Consider the following 19,554-nt stretch of genomic DNA (forward strand, 5'->3'; position numbering starts at 1 on the left):
CCCAAACTCCAGAATCCAGGCCCATTGAAGAGGTCACACCACGCACCACTATTGGCAACTCCTCACCATGCCAGGTCCCAATCTTCCAGGTCACTGCCCTGAGAGAGGCTTGGTCATCCCAATACATGCTCTTAGCCCCCAGGAAACCAGTTCTGCAGCATGATACAGTAGAGAGACCATGAGAGTTGATGCCAAAGGCTGGGGTTAGAATCCTGGTTCCAGTACTGACTTAGCTATGGGATCTTGGGCAAATCAACTAATCCACTCTGAGGTCTCACTTCCTCATCTGTAAAATGGGGACAATCCCTAAAAGAGGTGATAGGAAGGCAGTATTTTATAAACTAAGCAAATGTACGCTATAGCTCATATGACTATTGGAGTCATTGCAGACAGTACCAAACTTATGGCACCTCACAGCTGGGGCCTTCCCTGATCTCCCCAAACAGAAGGGAGCTCCTCTTCCATTTCACATTGCACTGTGTACTCCTTTATCTTATTCTCCCTTAGTACTGAACAGTGCTCTGCATACAGCAGGCACTTAATAACATCTAGTCTGCCTTCAATCATACTTATCTGTGTCAGTGTCTTATCTCCCACGGTGGGCTGTGAGCAGCTTGGAGGCAGGGTTAGTGTCTAAATCATCTTTGTACCTTGCATGCCATCAGGCACAAGAAAATACTAGATTAGGAATCAGAAGACCTGACCTCTAGTCTTGGCTCAGACATTAACTCACTGTGCAGCCTTGGGCAAGCTGCTTCTCCTCTCTGGACATCAATTTCTTCTTGTGTAAGTTGGGGAAGGTTGGACTAGTAGATTTTTTAAAAAAAACAAACTTGTATTAATATCTTTTCACATCACCTTCATTTCCCATTGTAGTGCTTCTCCCCCTGCTTCCCAGAGTGCCATCCCTTATAATTAAGAATAAAAGAGAGGGAAAGGAAAAGTTTAGCGAAAGTAACTGACATGTCAAAAATGTTTTATGTTACAAGCAGTGTTCCACACCCACAGTCCCCCACCTCTGTAAAGAAGTAGCGGGGAAAGTAGAGGGTGGAAATACCTTCTTCTATCTATTCTTTGGGGCCAAGCATTGTCATTTTTAATGGAGCAGCATTCAACCATTTTTTGTTGTTCTTTCATTTATATGGCCATTGTGTATATTGTTTTCCCGATTTATTTATTTTATTTTCCATCAGGTCATAAATTAGTTGATATTTAAGGTCCCTTCTGGCCCTAAAATTCTATGACCCAATCATTTCAACACAGGGTTTAGCACATAGTAGGAACTCAAAATACATATAAGATGGATCAATTGTTAGAGATGAAAGGGACCTTACAGATCATCTAGTTCTGGGGCTCATGACCTAGGGCTTAAAATTTTTTGCAACATATAGTATATTTATTTAAACATGTTAAAATACAAAAATTTTTAAAAATAAACTGTTTAAAGTTAAATATTTTATATATTTCAATGTAGTTGGTTTCCTTTGTAATCCTATGGATTTTATTTTATGCATAAAAAATGATTCTGAGAAGGGGTCCATAAGCTTCTCTGCCAACGGAGTCTATGACCAAAAAAAAGTTAAAAATTCATCTTATAGATGAGGAAACTGAGGCCATCAAGGGGAAGAGACCAGTCTGCCATCAATAAGGAGTTAGTGGCAAAGTTAGGACTAGAACCCAGGGTTCCTGACTCCCAATCCAGAATGTTTTCCTTTATATCACATATTCTGCCTTTTTACCGATTGAACAAATAAAATAGCCTTTCAATAAATATGGACTGACAGTATAAGAAGGCATTTTGATTCTTTTTCTCCCCAGGCAGAACACAAGCTCCCTGAGGGTATAGACCATTTGTTTTATTTGGCTTTGTGCAAAGTAGATATTCAAGAGTGGCTGACCCAACAGGTCAGTACAGAGGCTGGAAGGAGTCCTAGATTTAAAGTCAAAGGGCCTAGGGTCAAATCTTGGCTCTCATACTTAATAGGTTGTGTAACTATTGGTCAAGTTTTATTTAACCTCCATGGCCTCAGTTTCCATTTGCAAAATGTGGGGGCCAGATTAGATGACCCTGAGGTCCCTTTCGGCTCTAAATCTGTGATCCTGATGAGCTGCCTCTTGCCACAGTGACTATCTCAGCACTGGAGGTATTAAAGTGAAGGCCAGAAGACCATCTCTCCAGAACACCTTCCTTCCCCGGGTAAAGGGGCAAGACTAGATGACTTCTGAGGTCCCTTTCACCTATGAAATTCTATTATTTTAAGATTCTAAGTTTCAAGATTCCATATATTACTTTGTACATTTGTAATACAATTATATGTGCACACAGTATTTCCCTGATAGAAAGTGAACTCCCGGAGGGCAGCATTTATCTCATTTTGGTTTTTTATCTCCAGTGCCTATTACAGTGCTTGGCCCACAGTAGCCTCTGTGTAAACATTTGTTGACTGTCTATGCTTCTAAGAATCTATGAGTATGTTTCTAAGAGTCTGTGACTGTTTTAAAGTTCCTAATTACAACAACTCAACTCCCATGGTGCTTCAAGGTCTGCAAAGTCTTGTTTTGTTTTGTTTTTCTAAGATTCTCTAAGTTTGTAAGATTCCAAGAATTTATGAGCTTGTTTCTAATGGGCAATGAATGTTTCAGATGACCTACAAGTTCATGGTTCTAGGATATGTGCTTCCGAGATTCTACAGACAGATAGCAAACAGGTCCTCACCTCATTCTGTCCCTACCTGCTTCTTCTTTCCTTTTGTACCTGAAGGCCCATGATTACTGCTAGCCAAAGGCAGGCATGGCCACTAAGGCAGGATAGGTCCCCAAGCTGGATTTGGGGCTGAGCCCAGCCTCAGACCCTGGCTCCGACTCACTGCTCCTCATCTCTCCTTCTCCCATGCCAACTTCCCCTTTCTCTCCATTCCTTGCTCTCATCTCTGGGGGCAGGCTGGCTTGACTTTGAACCCCTGCCAGTAGCTTTTAATGCATTTTCTTAAACTTTGCCTCTCAGCCCCTGAGCATCCTTAATTACTTTTCCAGAGGAATAGAAGAGAAGGGGAGGGAGACCTATTTCCCCAGAGACCTGAGGAATCTAGTCATTTTGCCTCTCTCTGGCATCCAGAAGAAGAGGGGCTGCTGAAGGGGGCTTCCATTTTTAACCCTGCCAGCTCTTAGATAAAGTTCAGGAGGGAACCAAGCATGGGCAGCCCCTTGAGGCCCATTCAGGGAATGAAGACTCAGCATCTACCATCAGTCCTTGCAGGATCAGGGATGTGTGCCTTCACTCTACCTGGGGAGATCCCCAACCTTACTTAAGCGCAAGCTTAAGGGAGTAGGGAGAAAGAGAGGACACATTTTAGGAAGGACATTGATGAGCACCTGCTTGGGAGAATGACCAAGATGAAGAGGGGCCATGACCATGCTATGTCAGAACCACACCTTAACTAAACTTTTAATCTTCCTTTGTGCATGATAAGAAAGGCAGTGCTAGAGAACTATGAAAGCAAAAGGGCAGGAGCCCTTGTGACTAACCTTACCAAAAACCTCTCTCCATTCTGTTACTTGTAACTGAGGCAACTAGGTGGTGCAGTGGATAGAGCATCAGTGCAGGAGTCAGGAGGACCTGATTTCAAATCTCGCCTCAGACACTTGACACTCACTAGCTGTGTGACCTTGGGCAAGTCACTTAACCCCAATTGCCTCACCCTGGGTCATCTCGTCATCCTGATGAATATCTAGTCACTGGATTCAGATGGCTCTGAAGGAGAAGTGAGGCTGGTGACCTGCACAGCCCTCCCTCACTCAAAAAAACAAAGTCAAGTGCAAGTCATATCATGTCCAATGACATGATCTTCTTCAGCAACGAAGGACGAACACACATATGCTTGTAACCAGATTATAAAAACAAAACTAATACTGGTTTCCAGGTTGCTGCTGGCTAAACTGGTTCTCCTAATGGTGAACTGCCTGAGAGCCCAAAAGAGTACTAGACAGCCTGGTGAGATCTCTCTGTTGCAGAGCAACAAGACTCTGAAGACTCTGTTGCCTTGAGGGACTTTTCCTATGCTCTGAATGGTAAGAACATACTGAGGACTTTGGCACAAAACAGACCCAAATACTAGGGAGGATTCTTTGCTCCAAGGTAAGCCACAGTCATGGCCTTCCAGTCAAAGTCTGAGGACCTGGAAGCCTTCCTTGGGATTCTTCATGCAGCAGGTGATTAATAAATGTTTGCTGAATTTAACAAAATGGAACCAAAACCAGTGGCCATTGTGGGGAGACAGATTTCAATCATTGCAAAGAACTTCTCAGTAATCAGAGATGGCTAAGTTGGTCAGCTCCCTGTCTTGGAAAGGATTCAAGCAGACCCTTCCTCCCCAATCCATTCCACCTTATCAATAATGATGCTGTGAATCAGATCTTTGCATGGGGAGAAAGAATGAGCTAGGTGACCTCTTACGCCTCCTTCGACCTGATGAATGTGTGAGAGAACCAGATTAGAAGAGAAAAACAGCCAGGATTAGGGGTCGGGGGCTTGACTATGAGGTGGGGTGTACTGGAACCATTCTGGCACTCAAGGGGCATCAGAATTTAGCTTTTCGAGATTCATCGCCAGCATTTCCCCTCACACATTTCAGGTGAATTTGTCTAGGCTATTTGTCATTCCCCAAACACATCCTGACCTTTCCTACCTCCTTGCTTTTGCTCATATCACTCCCTATTTCCTCTATCTCTATTTATTAAAAACCTAACTATCCATGGAAGCCCTATTTTGATTCTGTGGTATAGAAGTCAAGAGTCAGGAAGATATCAGGATACAAATCTGACCTCCAGGACTCACTAGCTGGGCTACCGTGTGCAAGTCATAAATTTTTCTCATCTCCTGTTTCCTTTTCTACAAAATAGTGACAATACTGTCTGAAGTATCCATAACACTGACTTATAAGGATCAAGTGATATAAAGTATATCATTAAAAAGCTCCTCTTACTCTCACCCCCACCAGAAGTGAGCCCTCCTTCCTGCATACTTCTATACCCTATCTCATTTAATCCTTGTCACAACAACCCTGGGAAACAGGTGCTATTATTATCCCCATTTTACAGAGGAGGGAACTGAGGAAGACAAGGTGAAATGATTTGTCCAGGGTCTCACAAAGTTGGTACATGACCCTGACACCAGGTCTCTATCCACTATGCCATGCTGCTGCACAGAAATATAAAAGATAATATAGGAAAAAAATCAAAAAGTATCTCCAAACAAACACAACAGTCTTGATGACATAAAATTTAAAAGCTTTTGCATGAATCAAATCAAAGCTGCTAAAATAAAAAGAGAAATCACCAAGTGGAGAAAAAACACAATTTTGTATCAAATGTTACTGCTAAAAGTCTGATAGAATCAACACAAATATGTAAGAAGAAACATTTTCCAAAAGATAAGTAGTCAAAGGATATGACCATATTTTTTAAAAAATGATTCAAGTCACTGATCATAAGAGAAATGCAAATCAAAACAATTCTGCAGTTTTGCCTCCTACTTGGCAAATTACAAACGAAAAAATGCCAATAGTCAATATGGTGGGGGGGAAAGGAGGCTGTAGGAAGATTATAGTGTTGGTGGAGATGGGAACTGGTCCAATCATTCTGGAAAATAATTTTAAAATATGCAAGAAAAGTGGCCAACCCAATGCTCCCACTGCAAGGAGATCAAAGGCAGAAAAGAAGGTCCCCACGGACACCAAGGTTAAAAAATATTAAACACTTCATAAATTTCTATGTCCTCACTGCCCAGGGACCATGCATGTCTTCTCTTTGTTGTTCTACTTGTAATATGTGTGTTACAGCAGTTATCTGATCTTTCTGCTGTGCTTATTAAAGAGGGAAAGCACAGAGTATAGAACAAGGAGACCTAAGGTCTTTCTCATTATTAGACAGAAAACTGTCAGACGTAAGTTTTAGGGCAAATAGTCAGCAGCAGAATAAAAGCTAAGTTTCAAGTATTAAGAAGTGTGAGAATTATTAGTGAAAGGAAGAGTCAATGAATTTTCTTTAAAACAGGAATAACTGATAATAACTGAAATTTAATGAGAAAAGTGTCAGGCTGTACCCTGGTGGGTTTTTTTCACTCAAATCCAACTATACATACTTTGTTATCATTTTGAATATGCTATGCAAAGGTGAGTCATCCTTAACTATTTTTATAATGTCATTTGGTAGAAAACCACATATGATCTTTGATTCAAGTTCTATATGAGGAGTAGGGAACCTGTAGCCTCAAGGCCACATGTGTCCTTAAGTGTGGTCCTTTGACTGAATCCAAACTTCACAGGACAAATTCCCTTAATAAAAGGTTATGTTCTGTGAAGTTTGGATTCAAAGGGCCGCACTTGAGGACCTAGCAGGCCACATGTGGCCTTGAGGCCACAGGTTCCCCACCGCTGTTCTATACCCATGCTGGAAGCTTGGCCATATCCAGGTACCCATGCTGGCAGCCTAGATGATTGCCTCAGGACAATGCCTAGGAAAGAACTATAAAAGTCTCTGAGAGATTTTCTTTTAAGCCTCTGAACCCAAGTCTATGTACTTGCAATGACAAACATTAGAAGCTTATTAGCCTAGAGGAGGGAAGGTCCTAAAGAATAATTGAGATGGAGGAGAGAGGGTTAAAAAGGAGGGATCAGGAAAGGCCTAGTCCTTTTCCTGAGAATCACAGAGCTTAAGGAATCTCAGAAAGCATCTAGTTTAACTCATATCTAAAAAGGAATTTCTATATTAGCCCTGATAAGTAGTCATCTGTCTCCTGCTTGAAGACCTTGAGAAATGGTAGTCTCGTTACTCTATGAAGGAGTCCATTCTATACTAGGAAGGCTCTAGAGAAGAAGGGGCAGGGGGGACCCAATCTAGTCTCAGCTAACCATGGGCCAGTGAGAAGTTCCGTCACATACTGGTCTCACACCAGAGGGCAAAATAGAATCATGGACCCCAAGAATGTTAGGAGTAGAAGAGACTTCAAGAGACCTTATCATCTTGTGTCAATGCATTTTACAGAAGGGGAAACTGAGTCCTAGAGAGGAAAAGTGACTTGCCCAAGGTTATACAACCAGTAAGTGACAGAGTTATGACTAGTATCTGGTTCTCCTGAACCCAGGTAGCTGGGACTACCTGCCAAGAGAAAAAAAAAATCCTGCCCTCCTGTTGTCTTCTTCCCTACCCCCAACCCCTACCAAAGCTCAGAAAGCCCTCTCTGCTCCTCAGGGTTGATGAAGCAGCCCCCTCTTCCCTGCTGGGTCTCCTACCTGCTGATAGCCGTCATCATCTGGGCATCTGTGATGCTATCATCATTTGTGAGGTTCCTGATCACCCCATCCATGAGCTCTAGAGGCACATACTGGACGACACTGGCCAGGGCATTGGAGGGAGGCTCCTGCTCCTCTGGGGAACAAGGCAGAAACCAGAGCTAAATGGGGCTGAGGCAAAGAACTCCACCAGCTCCCTCCCCCCATTCTCTATCACTGCTCCCCAACTCCTGCTGACAGAAAAGAAAACTTCAAGGCAAGACTCCTTGAGGACCGAGACTCCTTCCCATTTCTGTCTTAAGGTCCACCTCCCCCAATTCAATGAATGCCTTGCATGCAGCATCTACTTAATAAATGCTTATTAAATTGAATTATAGGGTACCTGACATCTGCAGTAGCCTCCTCCTTCAAGAGGATCTAGGCTACAAACCCACTGTCTCCTCTACTCTCCCCACCAACTATCGTGAGGTCATACATACAAATAGAGCTTAATCAGGGTCATAGAAAGATGGAGTTTAAAGGAATACTGAAACAGATGTCGGGGGTGGGAGAGGCCTTAGAACACAGGATGTCAGAACTGGGAGGACCCTTAGAACACAGAATGTCAGAGCTGGGAGGGACCTTAGAATAGAGAATGTCAGAGCTGGGAGGGCCCTCAGAACACAGGATGTCAGAACTGGGAGGGGCCTTAGAACACAGAATGTCAGGGTTGGCAGCGGCCTTAGAACGTGAGATATTAGAGCTGGGAGGGGACTTAGGACATAAAATTTCAGGGCTAGGAGGAGACTCGGACATAGAATGTCACAGCTGAAAGGGATCTTTGAGGTTATCTAATCCAGCTTAATAGATGAAGCTTTCACAACAATGAACCACTTATTCATGTACTAAAACTTTTGTTCTAGGCCTCCAGTTTCTTCCCTCTAAAAGAAAGCACAGCACCTTGCAAACTGTCAAATACTTATGCAAATCAGTTATTACATAAGAAGCAGTGGGGAGGCAGGGTAGAGGAAAGAGTATTGCATTTGGAACCAAGAGACCTGGGATGGAGAGATGGACTTGCAGCTCAGAAGATCTGGGTTTGAATCCCATCTCAGGTTCTCACTAGCTACGTGGCCCTGAGCATGTTAACCTCTCTGGGCCTGTTTTCTCATCTGTGAAATGTTGAAGTTGTGTTGAGTGGCCTCGGAGGTCTCTCCTAGCTCTAACCCTGTGATCTCTAACTTCTGGGAACTTCAGTTTTCTCATCTGTAAGGTGGGAATAATCATCCTTGCACAGGCTACAAGTGGCTTTCATTGCTTATGTAGAAGCGCAGGGACTGCCATATTTCCATCTCATTGATGAGGGGCTAAGAGCCAGGCTTGAGGGGTGTCTATAAAAGGTGGGCTGTGGTGTACAGAGAACATGGTTGGGGGTTGGCTTGGACAGGTATGAATGGGCTTAAGCAAACCTTCGAGGGAGGGAACCAGGAAATCAAAGAGAAATTTTACCTACCTCTTAATTAATAATGATAATAATAGTTAGCATTTTTACAATGCTTTAAGTTTGCAAAGCACTTCACATATGTTAGCTTATTTGATCCATGTGATAATGCTGGGAGATGGGTACTACTATTATCCCCATTTTACAGATGAGGAAACTGAGCTGGTAAGGTTCTGAGGCAGAATTCCAACTAATTTTCCTGATTCTACATGCAATACTCTACCTACCTGCCTCACAAATTGCATAGAAAGCAAACCCCAGGGGTGTAGCTGAGGGGCAACTGGACTGTGGAAGTGGGTGAAGCATAAGGATAAGCTTTATTATGATGTGTCTGTATAGTGAACACAGACACCCAGACACGCGTGCGCATGCACACACACACACACACACACACACACACACACACACACACACCCCACACACAGATACAGAAAGGACTGCTACGCCTTGAAATATCTGTGTGTATGCTTGTTTGTATAGGCTTAGGTTTTGCATGTGTGTTGAACTTCTATTTGTAGGTGATGTGTGCTGATCTGTGTGTTTGCCTTTCTCTGCTTCCCTGAGGCTTAGAGTAACACCAACATAAAGTAAGCACTTAATAAAGTTTGGTTGACATAGTTTGACTTGAGTGGATTATGTAATGTGTGTGTGTGTGTGTGTGTGTGTGTGTGTGCGTGCGCGCGCGCGCGCGTGCGCGCACATGACCTTCAATTTGCAAGTACTCTATGTGCAGACAGGTATTTTTCCTACATATGAGTTATATTGGGTCATATCTTCCTCTATGTCAGACAGTATGTACCATGAGCAGTAGACATTAACCAACAGGACATGGGGACAGGACAAAGTCTGGGCCTGTTTGCTTATTTGTGAGCCTCCCAGGGTTTGAGAGAACTGAGACCAGAAGTTTTGCTGACTGAATAATTCAGATTGACTCTACTTTGTCAGGAATACCAAGGATGTTGACCATGGCACTTTAAGGTACTTTCTTCCCCCTCCCCCTCCTCCACTCCCCACAATAACTCTGTGAGTCAGACAGCGGAAGGATTATCATGCATGTCATTTTCCAAACAAGCCACCACTCCTTCCCCATAAAAGGCTTAGAGTCTACTCCTGAGTTTGGGTAGGAGACCTTTCACCTTATCTAGGCTTCCATATCACTTCCTGGCTATCTCTAAGCCAAGTCTCCAAGCATATCTTCTCCCTTCAAACTCCCTTTAGGTGTAGTCTTTGCCTATTAGAATATAAGCTCCTTGAGGGCAGGGACAATCTTGTTCTCTTTTATTTTGATCCCCAGTATTTAACACACTGCCCAGCACATAGTAAAGGCTTAATAAATACCTGTCTATCTCTCCATCCACCATATTACTGGTGATGAAACTCAGGTTCAGAAAAGAGCAGAGACTTGCCTAGGTTCATGCAGCTAGTATGTGGCAGAAATAGGATTGGACTACTTGACATCCAAGCCATCATCCCTTCCATTTTCCCAAGAATAGCTCTTGGTTTCTGTGAGGCGGGAGGCTGAGGCAGAATGAGGGGAGAATTCTATCTGAAAGAGTGCTAGCCTGGTCATCAGTAAGAAAACCCCTCCCAGCAGTCCTGGAATTTTAGTAAGGGCTGTGACCCTTCCTGGAAGGGGATTTCTCTCCATTTGAACAAATACTTATCAAGCACAAGACCCTGTGTTTAATGTTGGGGATAAAAAATGATGTGTTTCCTAGTCTTGAAGAGCTTATGGGTTAATGTGGGGAATAAATAAAATGCAGAGCAGGGGCTTCAGTAGAAAAAGTGATGAGGGGTGGGCCCGGGATCGTATGATAGTAGGTGGGTAAGACAGGACCACCTGACGTCCAATCAGAGGACAGGTTTTAAAGAATGCTCTCTTAGACAGGGCACTCACACACATACATATCTTCACACATATATGAATACTTAATATATTTACATACAAGTCTATGTAGCTCTCAAGAGAGCAACTTGATGAAGAGGGGAGGGGGTCAGCCTTAGAATCAGAAAGATCTGGGTACAAGTCTGAACTCTGACACATCCTAGCTTTAAGACCAGGCACTCACTTTTCAGTGCCCCAGACAATTCTCACCTTCCTCGGGAGACCTATTTTCCACCTTGTCTGCATTTTATTTCCATGTTGTCTCCGCCATTAGACTGAGAGCTCCTTGAAAGCAGATACCATTTTTGCCTTTCTTTGTATCCCCAGAATTTAGCACAGTGCCTGGTACATAGTAAGTACTTAATAAATGCTTACTAATTGACTGATTACAGATTTTTGCCAGTCTGCATTGATTGGCAGAAGGAGTTTCTATAATAAAAGTTCTCTATGCCAATGAAATCACCATTCTGGACCTCCCCCCCCTTTCCAAAAATGCTCTCAGACTCTTGTGCTAGCCCACAAAAGCATGTGCATGCCCCTTCATGCGAGTGTGTGGGGAAGTGTGAGCAGGGTCACATTTGTCCACTTGTGAGTGGTAGTATAAAAAAGGTCCTAATCCTAGTCAAGAGATCTGGGTCCTAGTCCCAGAATCAGCAAGCTGTATAGACTAAGAAAAAGACATTCCACATTTCCCTGAACCTCAGTTTACATATCTGTAAAATGACAAGATGAGAGGAAGGTAGACTAGAAGGGTCCTATATAGCTCTGACATTCTCTGGTATATATTCAATGTCAAGACATATAAGCCTTCCTGTGCCCACTGACCAGCCCTCTCTCCACAAACCCTCCCCCCACCTGAGTACCTGTGGAGGAGATGATGGCAAACAGCTCCTTCAGGGATGGCAGGATGGATGAGGCTTGAGCCCTCCAAATTTTAGGTAGGAGCCCACTCACTCGGTTCACATGACTCAAGAACTCCACAATACCCTCCTCCCCCTCTGCCAGGCACTGGAACTGCCCGATGCAGCGAACCAGCTGCTGGCAGAAGAGCAGCCGATGTCTGCCATCTGGAATGCAGCGTGGGTACTGGCTCAGAAGGCGAGCCACCTTGGCACACTGCCTGGGGCCAGGGCGTTCGCACACCTTTCTCAGGACCTCCAGGCGAAGCAACGCAAAGACATCTTCAGCTGCTGGGCCGTCAGGGATGAACTGCAGGCCCAGCTGGACATAATCCAGCACATAAGGGCTGGGGTGCCCTGGGGTCCCATAGCCCTCCTGCAGCAGAGTCAGGAGGAAATGGGCATTGAAGAACTCCAGGAAGGCCTCTAGGTGGTATCGGCCATAGACTTCCAGGACCTCTTGCCCAATCTCCCGCTTGAACTTGGTGTCGCCCACCAGGAAGAGCTTGGTGGACAGCTCCAGCATGGCCCAGCACTGTGCACTGTCCATGGGTTGCTTCGCTGCCTCGATCACCCGCCGTGCCAGTCCTTGCTTCACATTGGTGGGATAGGAGGACAGCATCACAGCTTCCAGGATCTTGTCCATAGCTGCTCCTTGCTGGGGCTGCAGCAAGAGATCCCCTCCTTCCACCCCTCCCCCCAAACATCAGAATCAATCATCAACAGACCCCAAAGAAATTACGTGAGAGAAGTCACTAAGCTATTCACACTCTTTGGCCCAGAGATTCTTCTACTGGAAGTCACAGACAACATAAAAGGTCTCATATGTACCAAAATATTAATAATGGCACTTTGATGATGGCAAAAGACCAAAGACAAAATGACTGTCCATCAATTTAGGAATGGTGGAACAAACTATAGCACGTGAATGTAGTGGGATATTACTATGCCACAAAAAAAATTATCATGAGGAATTCAGAGAAACATGAGACTTGTAGCAACTGATTCAGATCCAAGTAAGTAGAATCCAGGAGAACAATATACACAATTCCTACAATAATGTAAAAGAAAGTAACACAAAACAGCTAATGAACTCAGAATAAATGCAAATTAAACCCAAAGCAGGGTTGGGACAGGGGTTGGGGGGAGGAGAGGAACTACTGAATTTGGAACACTGAACTTAAGAAACATAGAACGTGGGTTCAGATCTCAGATGTGCCATGTATGACTTGGGGTGTCTCCTTCCCCTTAACTCCAGTCTATGTTGCATCATTTTTAAATGAGCATATTGCATCCTACCTTTGCTTGAGAACTTCTTGAGAACAGGAACTAGGTTGCTTCTATCTCTCTTTCCATTTCCAATATGGTGCCTCAAAGCATAGAAAGGATGATGTTCTTCCCACTGTAACTCTATGGGATGAGATTTGTGTGAAGGATGGGTAAAAAAAGCTAGCTACTACATGTGGAAAAAGCATAGCTGTACCCTCTTCCCTCCTCCAGTGCCCCAATGCCAAATGGTCTGTACTGGTGGCTAACAGTGACATGGATACAGCACAAATTCCCAACTCCCTACCCATCCAACCCTTATCCATCCATGCAGGTCCACCCCCTCGATGTAATGTCACTGTTCACCAAAAGCTTTGAGCCTTCAATGACATATGGATCACCTAACTTCCCACAAAGCATCTATCTATAAACCATGGAGAACAGAACCTTCTAGTGCTAAAAATAAAAGCAATTATTTTTGTCAAGGTCATATTTTAAATGTCTCTCATTCACTTCCATCACAACTTTGGTTATCACACCTAAATGGCTGCCTGTCTTGCTTACATCCTTTGGCCCAGAGATTCTCCTACTGGGTATGAACTCCAAGGAAGTCACAGGCAACATAAAAGGCCTCAGAGATACCAAAATATTAATAATGGCACTTTAGTGGTGACAAAAGACTGAAAACAGTCTTGCTTAGGTTCAGGACCTTGGGCAAGTCATTTCTCTCTGGTCATCACTTTATTCAGCTTTAAAATGAAGGAAAACTAGGAAGACTCCAAAGTTCCTCATAATTCTATAATTCTACATTCTAAGGTCCTTCTCAACATTCTATATTCTACAGTTCTCCTGCCCCCATCCCCCTATATACACTCTCATGGTCTGTTTTAAATTCCCCTCCAGTTCTGAGACCCATTTCAGCTTTGATATTGTATTGTCTAAGGTCATTACCAGTTCTAACTTTTAATATTCTATATTTTAAAGTCTTTCTAGCTCTGGTGTCCCAAGTTCTATGAATATAGAGGCAGCTAGGTAGCACAATGGACAGAGCACTGGACCAGGAGTCAGAAAGACCTGAGTTCAAATCCAGTCCAAGACACTTAACTACTAGTGGTCTGATCCTGCGTAAGTCACTTAACTTTTCTCTGTTTGAATCAAATTTTCTCATCTGCAAAATGGGAATAACAAATAGCACCTACTGCCCAGGGGATATGTTATGAGGATAAAATGAGAAAATATTTGTAAAGCGTTCTGCAAACCTTAAAGTCTTATATAAATACTAGCTGTTATTCATTATTATGAATGTATTGAATGAGATTGTTGCTGTTGAGTCATTTGTCATTTCCTTCTCCAGCTCATTTTGCAGATAAAGGAACTGAGGCAAAGTTAAGTGACTTACCTAGGGTCACACAGCTAGTAAATGCCTGAGGCTATATTTGAACTCAGGTCTTTCTGACTTCAGACCCAGTGCTGTATACACTGCATGACCTAGCTGCCCAGAATGAGATATCAAAAAGCTTCAGATGATACAATGAGCAGGGCTCAGAGAAGACCAGGAACCACTGAGTTTATAATAAATAATAAAAATAATTTTAATAAAAAAATAATAATAGTTAATATTTACATAGTGCAGTAAGGTTTGCAAAGCACTACACATAAAGTCAATCAAATGACATATAACACGTATATATGTATGTATATATGTCATTGTTCAGTCATTTTTCAGTTGCGTTCAAGTCTTTGTGACCCTATTTGGAATTTTCTCTGGCAAAGACACTAAAGTGGTTTGTTATTTCCTTCTCTAATTCATTTTGCAGATGAGGAAACTGAGGCAAACAGTGTTAAGTGACTTGTCCAGGGTCATTTATTTAGTGTTTGAGGCAGGATCTTATTAGACCAGCACTAATATTCATTATTACGCTTCCTCCTTCTGTTCTTGTTGTAAGTAGCAAGGCATGTTGGATGGAGAGTTGTCAGTCAGTCAACATTTATTAAGCACCCATTATGTGCTGGCCCCATGCTAAGTGCTAGGGATACAAAAAGAGGCAAAAAGCCAATCCTACCTCTCTCACTGATAGAGGTCATGTGGCTCTAGGCCAGGGGAATGGTTCTTGTTAAACATTTAGCCCAACCCCATCTCCATCCAAGGCAACTCCCAAGACTGTGAGGTACAGCCAAGGTGCCAATCTGCATTGACAGAAGGGGTTTCCTTACCAGGTCAAGAAAAACACTGATGTGGAGCGCTTGAAAAGCACTTGTTACGCATGATTTTTTTTTGAAGCTTCATAACAATTCTCTGAAGTAGGCACCTCAGAGCTAGCTATCTATAGATGTTATCCTGATATTACATATAAAGAAAATGAGGCTCAAACCTATGTGACTTTCCCATGATCACACAGTTAGTATGGGTCAGAGACAGTATGTGAACCAAGGTCTTCCTCAATCCAAGTCACATGATCAGAGATATAGAACTGGAATAGACCTTAGAGGTCTAACCTTCCTACTTTTTTAGTTGTTTTTTTTTTTTATTCTTAATTTAAGCACCAAATCAGACAAACATTTCCATATGGAAACGAGAACAGGAGAAGAGGATTGCACAGACAGCAAAGAATCAGCACTACCAACAGCTTAATTCTATCTCCAAGTATTTAATAAATTCTGTGTTATTATTTTCAAAGTTGTTCAGCCTGTCTGGATTTCCTACTGACCTTTCCCCTGTTCTCTTCCATGCGTTTAAAAAAAAATGCTTTTATGATCCTCTTTTCTTACTTTTCTTAATTTTTATTTGTAATTTGATAACTATGGCAAACCCCCCTTTACCTAAAGTCCACACATACACACATTAAAATGAAAGGAAAACCAATTAAACCCTTTTATCAAATATGCACATTGATAAACATGCAAAACAAATCCCTGTCTTGGCCATGCCTGAAATCAAGTCATACTGAGCTCATCACCTTACTGTGAGGAATTCAATGTTTTATCACTGGTCCTCTGAAATCACAATCAGTCATTTCATTGATCAGCACCCTTAAGACTTTCTTAATTGTTTTTCTTTATAATGTTGTTGTTGTATAAATTGTTCTATACGCTACTCACATTAATTTACATCAATCCATTCAATTCGTTCCAGGTTTCTCTGGAGCTTTCCCTTTTGTCATTTTCTATGCACAATAATATTCTGTAACATTCACAACCATAACTTGTTCAGCCATTCCCCAAGTAATGAACACCGCCCCCTTAGGTTCTAGTTCTTTGCCACTACAAAAGTAGCTACTAGAAATATTTTTGAATTTATGAGCCTTTTTCCTCTTTCTTTGATCTCTTTGGGTATGGGTGCAGTAGTATAACAAAGTGCATGCACAGTTAGTGACTTTGGGAGCACAATTCTAAATTGCTTTCCAGAATGGCTGGACTAATTCATGGTTCTAACACCACTGTATCAATATGCCTGTTTATCATGGGCTCTTGGATAACTATCATTTTCCTTTTTCTTGGTCAACTTTATCAAATTGATGGACATGAGACAGAACTTTGGAGGTTTTTAATTGTCAGTAACTAGGGACATTTTTTCCATATACTGCTTGACTGCTTAGATTTTGTCCTTTGAGAAATGGCTGTTCATATATTTGTTTCCTCATTTATCTGTTGGCAAATGGCTCTTATGTTTAATTTTGAATTGGTTCCTTGGACATCTTAGATATCAGACTTGTATCAGAAAATTTTGATGCAAAAATGTATCCCTCAGTTACCTCTTTTCCTTCTAATTAATTTTAACTGTACTTTGTTCAAAAACATTTCAATTTATATGATCAAAATTCTCCATTTTAATCTCCTGTTTTCCTTTCTATCCCATGTTTGGTGAGAGTTGTAAAAGATATTTGCTTTCTTGTCCCTCTTGATTGTTTATGGTATAGCCTTTTATACTGATGTCATGTGCCCATTTGGACTTACCTTGGTATGATATGATGGTCTAAACTTAATTTATGCCAGACTGCCTACAAGTTTTCCCAGTAGTTCTTTCTGGAATGGTGAGTCTTCAGTAGTCGGGGTCTTTGGGATACTGTGCTCATTTGTTTCTGAATATTGTGTACCTTATCTGCTCCACTAATTGAATTCTCTAGTCTTTAATCAATATCACAGATGATCATTGCTTTGTAGTACAGTTTGAGTTCTGGTAATATTAGGCTCCCTTATCATTTTCTTTGAGATTCCTAACCTTCTGTTCTTCCAGATGAATCTCATTATCATTTTTTCTAACTCTGTAAAATAATCTCTTGGTAGTTTGATTGGTATAACAATGAATGAGTAAATTACCTTAGGTAATTGTTATTATTATTGTCATTGTTATCACATTGTCATGGTGATGTTATTTGGTCTTTGTTGTTTGATACTGTCTGGTCATTTCAGTCTTGCTGGACTTTGTGACCTCTTTTGAGGTTTTTTTGGGCAAAGATACTGGAGTGGTTTGGCATTTTCCTCTCTGGCTCCTTTTACAGATGAGCAAACTGAGGCAAACAGAGTGGAGGGATTTGCCCAGGGTCACACAGCTAGTAAGTGTCTGAGGTCAGATTTGAACTCAGGAAGATGAATCTTTCTGACTCCAGGCCTGGAGTCTATCTAACTGTACCACTTAGCTGCCAATTGCTTTCGTCTTGCCCTGGCTCAATCACAAGCAGTTAACAGCTCTCAAATTATTCAGGTTCATCTTTATTTTTGTAAAGAGTATTTTCTATTGCATTCATATATAGTTCCTATGTTATGTCTTATTGGGTAGACTCTCACATATTTTATACACTTTTATAGTTATTTTGAATGGAATTTCTTCTTTCTTTCTCTTCTTGATGGACAACTTCATCAATTTACAGATGAAGAAACTAAGGTCTAGAAATGTAAAATGAGCTGCCCAAGGTTAATTTAAATCCATGTCTTGCGTTCAAACTATCTCAAATGACCTTCATAATTCTCCCCTGCCCCAGAAGGTACTATCATCCATAGTTAACAGAGGCTCGGAGAAATGAATGACTTGCTAGGAGCTACCTGGCTAGCGTGGTAGATGCAGGACACAGAGAAGCATAGCAATTGGACTCAGATCCAGATATTCTGATTCCAAGTCCTAGTGTTTGTGTGGTATTTAACAAGTGGAAAAGGCTATCTTAGTAAGAGGCAGGTTCCTTCTTTTATGTGAGTTCATTTTGAGAGAGAGAGAGAGCGCTTTTTAACCACCAAAGTCACTTAGCTGTTGGAGATGTCCAGGAAGCAAGGACCACAATGATCCTTTTAATAACAATTCACAGAAAGACTGTGTGACATAATGAATAAAGACCTAATCTCTGAAACATGCAGGCTATGGGACCTTAGACAAGTAACCAATTAGCCTTTCAGCACCCCCACACCCACAACTCATTAAGATTATAAATTGTAGAATAGCACCAATCTGCATTAGTAAAGGAAGTTTCCTTAATGGAAGATTCTTATGCCTATAAAATTCAAAGTTCTGGTCTCCCCAAACCCTCAAAAAATTCATCCTTCTATAAGCCCCATTTGGTAGCTTCCTGTTTCTACTGTTACTGCCAACTGGGGCAGCTAGGTAGTGCAGTGGATAGTGCACCAGTGCAGGAGTCAGGAGGACCTGAGCTCAAATCTCACCTCAGACACTTGACACTCACTAGCTGTGTAACATTGTGCAAGTCATTTAGCCCCAAGTGCCTTATCCTGGGTCATCTCCAGTCATCCTAATGAATATCTGGTCACTGGATTCATCCCTGGAGGAAAAGTGAGGCTGGTGGCCTTGTACAGCCCTCCCTCACTCAAAACAAAGTCAAGTACAAGTCATGTCATCATTTCTCTGATGGCGTGGTCTTCTTCGAACACACATACTGCCAGCTCAGTGCTAAGCTCAGCAGGTGAAGGCATGCATGCGTCAACCACAACCTCTAAATTCCAATGCTCTAATAATAGTTACTATCATTTATATAGCACTTTAAGGTTTGCAAGGCACTTTACAGATATGCAATTTCATCCCCATAACCACCTTGGGAGGTAGCTGCTATTACTATTCTCCTTTTACAGTTGAGAAAACTGAGGTAGACATAAGTTAAGTGACTTACCCAGGGTCAGACAGTCAGTAAGTGTCTGAGGCTACATTTGAACTCAGAGCTTCCTGACTCCAGGTCCAGTGCTTCATCCTTTGTGCCTCTGGAGCCACACCCTATTCATTTTTCCCTAGTTACAGTTCTGACCTCTTCCAACCCTTCTGCTTTGCAGTTAAAGATGTTGAGACCCAGAGAAGGAAGTGTCTTGCTGAAGATCTCAGGGGACAGTGGTTAGTACAGAGAGGTCATTCCAAGCCAGCTCCTCCAATTCCAACTTCAGGGTTATTTCCCTTGAACAATCTATGTCTCTCCAGTGGCCAAGAACACAGGCTTATTGATTCAATAGAGATATTTTTATTCAAGGTTGAAAAGAAGACAGTTGAAACCCATACCCAATATCATTGAAAATGTTCCCAAAGACCATAAAACACAATCAAGAAAGCTTTTCTCCTCTTTCCTTTCCTCCTCCAACCCTGTCACTTTCCATAACCTACTTACCTGCGTCTTCTGTCACTCATGAAGAAAAAGAATTTGTCCAAAATGAAACAGTCTGCTTCTTTAAGTAATGAACTCCCCGTCGCTAGACATGTTCCAACAGAGGTTAGATGACTCCCATCAGGATCATTCCTACACTGGAAAG

General features: G+C 42.1%; 1 protein-coding gene and 1 pseudogene across 7 annotated transcripts in view; both read right to left on the reverse strand.

Annotated features, from left to right (window-relative positions):
- The window catches only part of USP35 (ubiquitin specific peptidase 35), an 82,854-nt gene that overhangs the window by 42,396 nt on the left and 20,904 nt on the right, over positions 1-19,554 (reverse strand). For 2 of the 7 annotated variants that reach the window (XM_072610732.1, XM_072610731.1), the window contains 4 exons: positions 19,413-19,546; positions 12,853-12,963; positions 11,518-12,246; positions 7,290-7,425 (listed from right to left, as the gene is read on the reverse strand). In XM_072610732.1, coding sequence (XP_072466833.1) covers positions 7,290-7,425; positions 11,518-12,199 — 818 coding nt within the window. In that variant the 5' untranslated portion in view covers positions 12,200-12,246; positions 12,853-12,963; positions 19,413-19,546. Of the gene's footprint in view, positions 1-46; positions 7,270-7,289; positions 7,426-11,517; positions 12,247-12,852; positions 12,964-19,412; positions 19,547-19,554 lie in introns of those variants that run through there. The other 5 variants (XM_072610733.1, XM_072610734.1, XM_072610735.1 and 2 more) reach the window with 5 other exon arrangements.
- Positions 5,741-5,835, reverse strand: LOC140509366 (U6 spliceosomal RNA; annotated as a pseudogene).

This window comes from Notamacropus eugenii, chromosome 5 (assembly GCF_028372415.1).
Source record: "Notamacropus eugenii isolate mMacEug1 chromosome 5, mMacEug1.pri_v2, whole genome shotgun sequence".
NCBI lineage: Eukaryota > Metazoa > Chordata > Mammalia > Diprotodontia > Macropodidae > Notamacropus > Notamacropus eugenii.